The sequence below is a fragment of the Scleropages formosus genome, chromosome 1 (assembly GCF_900964775.1).
Source record: "Scleropages formosus chromosome 1, fSclFor1.1, whole genome shotgun sequence".
Lineage (NCBI taxonomy): Eukaryota > Metazoa > Chordata > Actinopteri > Osteoglossiformes > Osteoglossidae > Scleropages > Scleropages formosus.
The window spans coordinates 27,468,665-27,476,689 of record NC_041806.1 but is presented as its reverse complement, the minus strand read 5'-3'; the positions used below and the strand labels follow the sequence as shown (position 1 = coordinate 27,476,689).

The 8,025-nt window shown below is 42.7% G+C and overlaps 3 protein-coding genes across 3 annotated transcripts; 1 reads left to right on the top strand and 2 right to left on the bottom strand.

Moving 5' to 3' along the window:
• The first annotated feature begins 1,946 nt into the window (after positions 1–1,946).
• Positions 1,947–2,264, top strand: LOC108933810 (histone H4). Its single transcript, XM_018751151.2, has one exon. It carries the CDS (start codon positions 1,953–1,955, stop codon positions 2,262–2,264), a length of 312 nt encoding a protein of 103 aa, XP_018606667.1. The 5' UTR covers positions 1,947–1,952.
• A 1,283-nt stretch (positions 2,265–3,547) lies between these two features.
• Positions 3,548–4,165, bottom strand: LOC114910272 (histone H2B-like). Its single transcript, XM_029250706.1, has one exon. The coding sequence runs from the start codon at positions 4,011–4,013 to the stop codon at positions 3,639–3,641; it is 375 nt and encodes a 124-aa protein (XP_029106539.1). The 5' UTR covers positions 4,014–4,165; the 3' UTR covers positions 3,548–3,638.
• Positions 4,166–4,915: 750 nt separating this feature from the next.
• On the bottom strand, positions 4,916–5,838 carry LOC108933813 (histone H4). Its single transcript, XM_018751154.2, has one exon. The coding sequence runs from the start codon at positions 5,830–5,832 to the stop codon at positions 5,521–5,523; it is 312 nt and encodes a 103-aa protein (XP_018606670.1). The 5' UTR covers positions 5,833–5,838; the 3' UTR covers positions 4,916–5,520.
• Positions 5,839–8,025: the final 2,187 nt, after the last annotated feature.

Genomic DNA, 8,025 nt, shown 5'->3' with positions numbered 1-8,025 from the left:
ATGCTTACCACTCCTTGTATTAGTGAAATGAGATGACTGAATGGGCTCTGTCATGCTTATGAGGAGAAAAGTTTTGATGAAATATTTGGATGTGAGTTTGTGTTTGTGATCTGTGATGTAGAATTTTTCAGGGTTTTAACTCTTATTATATGAAATAAAGTTAGGAAAAGAGAAAAATCTGGCACAAAGACATTTGCAACAGATCCTTCAAGTTGTAAGGTGGGGCCTTCATAGATCAGACTGGTTTTTCCAGCACATTCCACAGATGCTTGAGTGGATTAAGACCTGAGAAATTTGGAGGCCAAGTCAACACCTTGAACTCTGTCATATTCCTTCAACCATTCCTGAACAATTTTTGAAGTGTGGCAGGGCCACTGCCCTCCGGGAATAGCATTGCCATGAAGAGATGTAGGTAGTCCGCAACAGTCTTTAGGTAGACAATACGTGTCAAAGTAAAATCCACATGAATGCCAGGACCCAAGGTTTCCCAGCAGAACCCTGGCCAGAGCATCTTGCTGCTTCCACCAGCATGTCTTCTTCCCATAGTACATCCTTCTGCCCTCTGTTCCCGAGGTAAATGATGCAGACATACCCAGCCATCCACGTGATCTAAAAAAAAACATAATTCTTCAGACCAGGCCACCTTCTTTCATTGCTCCATGGTCCAGTTCTGATGCTTGCGTGCCCATTGTAGGTGCTTTCAGCAGTGAACAGGGATCAGCATGGGCACTTGGACCAAACTATAGTAACACAGCAAGCTGCAATACATTGTGTGCTCTAATGCCTTTCTATTGTAACCAGCATTAAGGGTTCCAGGAATCTGTGCTACAGTAGCTCTTCTGTGGGATCAGAAGAGACAGGCTAGGTTTTGCTCCCCAGATGCATTAATAAGCCTTAAGTGCCTGTGACCCTGTCACTGGTTGCCCTTCCTTGGAACACTTTTGGTAGGTACTAACCATTCTATACTAGGTATACCACACAAGACCTGCTGTTTCAGAGATGCTCTGACCTAGATGTCTAGCTATCACAATATAGCCCTTATCAAAGTTGTTCAGATTCTTACGTTTACCCATTTTTAATTCTTTCATGTTCTAGTTTCAAGTTTATTATCATAGGTACAAGTACCATGTACAAGTATCATGAAATTCTTCTTGAATGCTTCTCCACTACAAACAAAAACAATATAAATACTGCACAAAATGAAACAAAGACAGTGAGTAATACTAATAACAACACATAACGGTAACAATAATAACAATAAATAACAGTAGACAGCCAGAGAACTCAAAAGATGAGAATGCTTAAAGAACTGACTATTCATTTGCTGCCTAATATATCCCACTGTGGGCGCGGTGGCGCAGTGGGTTGGACCAGGTTCTGCTCTCCAGTGGATCTGGGGTTTGAGTCCCACTTGGGGTGCCTTGCGATGGACTGGCATCCTGTCCTGGGTGTGTCCCCTCCCCTTCCGCCCTGTGTTACCGGGTTGGCTCCGGTTCCCTGTGACCCCATATGGGACAAGTGGTTCAGAAAGTGTGTGTGTGTGTGTGTGTGTATATATCCCACCACTTGACAGGTGCCACTATAATGAAATAATCAATGTTACTCACTTCACCTATGGTTTTAGTGTTTTGGCTGATCGGCGTGTCACAGTAATCAGATTGATATGCCAGTTCGTAGATAGAGACACAATAGTTTGTTAATTTCAGAACGCAGGGAATAAAGGGAAGGAAAGAGGAAATAAAATCCGTAAATCTGAAAGAAAAATATCTATTTTCATAGACACTGGGTAAATAGCACACGTACCCATTATTTTACGCGGGTGAAGGGGCAGTCCGTTTGTTCCGTGTGGTCTCAATTAGGTCGTCTTAGCTCCAATCATTGACTGCAGTTTTCGGCAGGCTTGAATTTCGTTTGTTTTTATAGAATAGACGTGCACGTTGGTGGCTTGCGCAATGTCTGGTCGTGGAAAAGGAGGTAAAGGTCTTGGCAAAGGAGGCGCTAAGCGTCATAGGAAGGTTCTCCGTGATAATATTCAGGGTATTACGAAGCCCGCTATTCGCCGCTTGGCTCGCCGTGGTGGTGTGAAGCGTATCTCCGGTCTGATTTACGAAGAGACCCGTGGTGTTCTGAAAGTGTTCCTGGAGAATGTCATTCGTGACGCCGTTACCTACACCGAACACGCCAAGAGAAAGACTGTGACTGCTATGGATGTCGTCTACGCGCTGAAGCGACAGGGTCGCACTCTGTATGGCTTTGGAGGTTAAGATCCTTGTTAACGTCAACTCTTTCCCCCAAAGGCTCTTTTAAGGGCCATCTACTTGAATCCAAAAAAAGGGCTGTTTATTCTATTGTTAGTTTTTTTTTTTTTAATGTATAAGTGTTTTCTATTAAAGCACTCTGTCTACTTGAGACAAGTCTAAGCAGCTCACCTTTCAAACTACTACCATCTACAGTTATTATTTCAGTGGTGTGATGCAGAGAAAGTACCCTTCTCAAGGGTACTAGAGCTGGAAGAACCCAGAAATGGTACTTGCAGCAGATACAAGATTAGTGGATTTTTTTTTTTTTTTGTGTTGTGTTCCTTACACTATTGTGTTCCTGGGATGGTAGAGGTATGGTTATTTGCTTCCAAACGCTTTAAAGTGAATTATATGCTTCACAAGCTTGATGAAGACACAACAGACAGCGGTACACACGTTCACTTAAACAGGTTATGAACATAAACTGACTTAACCAGAATACCATTCTGCTAAAACAAGGCTTTATCCCACACACCTCAGGCCTAAACTCTTTACACTTTTCTTCTCTGGCTGGTTACAGAGCACTGTCCAGCAGAATGACCAGGTATAAGAACAGTTAACGCTCCCTTATAGGTCTGTAAGTGCAACAATATCCCATCACTTTTGTAATTTACTTATTTACATACTCTCCCCCCCCCCCCCTTTTCCTTTTACTGTTCTGTATTAGCTATTTGTAAATACTGGAAGTATCAAGAACCACAGTGAATTCCTTGTGTGCATTAGAACACTTGGCTAATAAAACTCATTAACTCTTCTCTTAAGATTGCATTTAAATGAAAACTGGCAATAACACAATATTTTTGTACATTCTGTTTAAAACTGCATGTCCTCTATATCCCTTCATGCTTTAAGTTTTTGTTCTATTTTTAGTTTTACATTACTTTGAAGAAAAGTATCTGCTAAATAAAAAGATGTAAATGTTGTGGAAGCCCACCTTTGAAAGTACTAGGGAGGTTATTAGGAATCATCGATATTTTGGTAAAGTTTTACACAGCTACTTGTGTGATGAACATTTGTGCATGTGCTGACAAAAACTAACTGTACTTAAACACATCTACAGCTATGTCTTTCTCCGAATGCAGTACACACACTTATCGAAAAATCAGTTTTTGCTGACTTCTCCCAGCTCACAGTGATGTAGCCACTGAAAGAAAAAAAAAAAAAAAAGTTGAATCATAATTACATTACACAAATACATTTAAGAAATCGTCTGTACTACTTTATTCAGGAAAGGGGGAAGAAAAAAAAAAAAAAATCGGTAAGTTTTGCCTTTGACTGAAATAGATGGGTGGCTCTTAAAAGAGCCTTTGTTGCGGTTTGGCTGATTTGTACGGCACTTTATTTAGAGCTCGTGTACTTAGTGACAGCCTTGGTGCCCTCAGACACCGCGTGCTTGGCCAATTCACCGGGCAGCAAGAGGCGTACAGCAGTCTGAATCTCCCGGGAAGTGATAGTCGAACGCTTGTTGTAATGAGCCAAACGAGAAGCCTCACCGGCGATGCGCTCGAAAATGTCGTTCACGAACGAGTTCATGATGCCCATAGCCTTGGAAGAGATGCCGGTGTCGGGATGGACCTGCTTCAGCACCTTGTACACGTAGATAGCGTAGCTCTCCTTTCTGGACTTTCTGCGTTTCTTTCCTCCTTTGCCTGCCGTCTTCGTCACAGCTTTCTTCGAGCCCTTCTTGGGCGCTGACTTCGCAGGTTCAGGCATAGCGACACAACTAGCACAGAACACAATACATCCGTATTCCCTCACACACCTCTACTTATGCTAAATTTATGCCAATCAAGCCCCCATTGCAGCAAATTTTCATTGGCAGTGGCTAAGTCCGCCCGATAATATTCAGATCCTATTGGTTGAACATTTGTGGCGCATTTTTAGCCTTGCGAGCCAGGAGCAAAGCTTCCTGCCTTAACCCTATCGTTGCTGAATTTTACGTTTATATTAATTCATAAAGCAGGTGCTTTTCTCCAAAGTGACGTACTTCTCGAACAACAAAAATACAGAGTACATTACATGAGTGTTTCTCTTTTTCTTCCTACACTTCAAGGGACATTTAATATTTCAAGAGCTAGTGTCCTAAGTTTAAAAAAATAAAGTGCTGACTTTTTTCTATAGAGTACAGATGGTAAAACTAAAACACCGTATTTCGAGCACTGAAATCAAGAGAACTTTATACCTGTTCTATAACCAAACCATTGTTATGCCCCACCACCAACGAACTGTCCCCACAAAAAAGTAGCATTTCCTTTGCCTGCCCTTCACGTCTTTGATGCACTTCTTGGGAGTATAACCGAATTAAAACTTACTGTAACGAGACTCTCAAAATTCTAATGCTTTCGGTTGAAATGCAGAACGTTTAACAGTAAATTACATTTATTAATTTAGCTGATGCTTTCCTCCAAAGCAAATTATTCCTTTTACACAGCCTACTAATTTTGCTGGAGTGGTTTACGATTAACACCTTGCTCAAGGATACTAGAGCTCAGAGAGAGGCCCTTTGGTCAGAAAGCATGAACTCTTACCAGTACATTTCTATTGACAGTGGTACACTGCTCGAATGGACCCATCAATACGGTTAAGAAAAAAAACAGAAAAAAAAAGTGCTCCTTTGAAACTGAATTGAAACAGCTCTTACAAGAGCTATTGGGTTTTGTGATGAGTGTCTACAGCGGGAACTTCTAGCGCGCTCTCTGCGGCTAAAAGGAGCCAGGTGAATGTCTTCGGGCGTGATAGTCACCCTCTTGGCGCGAGTAGCGCACAAGTTGGCGTTCTCAAACAGACCGACCACGTAAGCAGCGCTTGTCTCCTGCAAAGCCGTGATAGCGGAGCTCAAAAAACGCAGATCGGGCTTGAAGCACTAGGCAATCGTACTTCAGTCACTGGAAGCTGACAAACACCCCTGTGCCGGAGCTACAACCGAATCACTTGATCTCAGCGCGAACTGACTTGACCTATAAGACGCGAGTTAAAGGGCCCAACACAGGCTTAAACGTAAAACGGTGTATAAACAAGAAGCGTAACACCGCCGTTAGGAGTGCTCCCCTGGGGTATTCTTTATGGGAAGAACCGTCTTACAAAGACACATCTCAGGACATTGTAGAAACATCTCTGAAGTGCTCAGAAAATGGTGAATTTGACAGCTCTTTTCAGTGTTATGTGGGTGGCTCTTAAAAGAGCCTTTGGTTTTTACTTGTTCCCTCAGCGGATGAAAGTTTTAGCCTCCGAAACCGTACAGAGTACGACCCTGACGCTTCAGCGCGTAGACAACATCCATAGCGGTGACGGTCTTCCTCTTGGCATGTTCGGTGTAAGTAACGGCGTCACGGATCACGTTCTCCAGAAACACTTTCAGGACACCACGAGTCTCCTCGTAGATCAAGCCGGAGATACGCTTCACGCCACCACGGCGAGCCAAGCGGCGAATAGCGGGCTTCGTGATACCCTGGATGTTATCACGAAGCACCTTTCTGTGGCGCTTAGCGCCTCCTTTGCCAAGACCTTTTCCTCCCTTTCCGCGACCAGACATTCTCGAACTCAACGAAGAACCAAAATATAGCCCCTGAGAAACCAACAGCTACTTATCCAGGCTAAGACGACCTAATTGAAACCGCCGTGACGAAATTGCCTGCCTTTGCTCGCGCGATGAGTAATGGCCACATGGTCTCGGTACACGTGATTTAAAACATCTCACTGAGTATTGAAGGATATGAGCAAAGTTTTAATTTTCTCGTTTTCTTTTCTCATCATTCTCCTGCTAATATATTGACCCTGGACTTTGCATTGATTACTTTCACACCACAAATAGGATAGGATTATACTTTATTAATTGCAGCGCGGAATTTAACAAATTCATTAAGTACATACTGTATTCACTTACATACACATTTAGTACATATTCCGTTTTAAAATTTTTGAACGCGGTAATACTTTTTTTACTAATCGTGGAACGTAGGAGGAATGTTAGCGCAATTCTTATTCACGAGTAGGACTTAGGGCTCAGTCGAAAAGCAACACAAGCAAGAACTAAATTTATAAACTTTTTTTTTTTTCCCTTTAAAACCAAAAGAGGCTCAAACAATAAATTATAAAGCGGGGCGGCATGGTGGCACAGCTGTCTCACAGCGCTTGGGTGGTGTGAGAGGACATGAGCTCGATCCCTGCTCAGTCTGTGTAGCGTTTGCATGTTCTCTCCATGTCTGCACGGGTTTCCTCCCACAGTCCAAAGACATGCTCTTTGGGTTCAACACCCATAGAGTGTGAGTGACAGAGAGAATGTGTTTCACTGATGTATGAATGAGTGACCCATTGTAAGCCAGAGCACTTGCTTAACAGTGGTGATCACCAGCCATATCCTGGCAGCTACTTGCCTTCTGGGTGCCAGTGTTCCATCCATTCGTGACTTTGTCAAATGTCAAAACCATCTGTGGGCCGATCTCCCTGCAAAAGGTAGGTCACCAAACGCAAAAAAAAAAAAAAAATTGAGAATGTGTTGTCGTTGTGAGGTCTTGTGTGTCAGTGGATGCCAACTATAACTGGATCAATCCATTCTGAAATAGGAGTACAGCAAAGCATGGAAAATGTGGGGTCTGAATACTTTCTGAAAGGACTATATATGTTTGGTATGACATATGGAATTCTTTAATCAAGACAGGCAAAATGTGGACTGGGGGGGGTTTGGCCAGGGCCTGCCCTCCGGTGGGTCTGGGGTTCAAGTCCTGCTTGGGGTGCCTTGTGACGAACTGGCGTCCCATCCTGGGTGTGTCCCCTCCCCCTCCCCCTCCAGCCTTGCGCCCTGCGCTGCCGGGCTAGGCTCCAGCTCGCCGCGACCCCGCTTGGGACAAGCGGCTTCAGACAGTGTGTGTGTGTGTGTGTGTGTGTAAAATGTGGACTATTTTCAAGAATTAAAGATGTACAGATTCTGCTTTGTAATCTCACTTGCTCATCTGATGTGTGTTTCATTAGACTTATTTTTGTGGCAGACTTTTGCAAGTACTGGTACACCTACAACAATGATTTAAACTCTCCGCACGCCACCACAATAAAACAATGGCACACATCCATCGACAAACTGGTCCAGTCGTGGTGCTGGGATTACATTTCGACCAGCAGCCATCAGGCTCTTCATGCAGGGGGTCAAATGACCTCTTAATGATCAAGTAGCACTAAGCATTCGGTCCAAACACCCTCAGCTTCACTCATTTCTTTGTTTTGCTTATTCTTTCGCTTATGTTTCTACTTACATCAATTGGTAACATTTATTTCCCTACTTATTTATATTTCATTTTAGTTTTCTCCTCATTTATAGGTTTACTTAAGGTATGCATATTGTACTACTGTATGCTGATGCAATGAAAGTAAACTTCCCTGGGGATTAGTAATTTCATTCCTTCATAATCTATGATTTACAGACTGCTGGTACTTGGTCATATTTTTTCATCAATGCATCATCAGAAGATGACCTTTAACTGTCATTCAGTAAACAACAAATGTTTTGTGTGTCAAAGTCTTCACCGAGAAGCAAAATTTAAAGGTAACGAACAGCTTTTGAATGAGCCACCGCTTCAGATGCATTTTTCAAAAGTAGAAGGCCTTTCCTGACAATTTGACGCATTTATTTTGACAGAACATTAGGAAAATCAGGCTTATGTAGCTGCTCAAAAGAGCTTTAGCAAATATACTTTTTTTGCTCCATATTCTTAATGAATCACTATCAAAATCC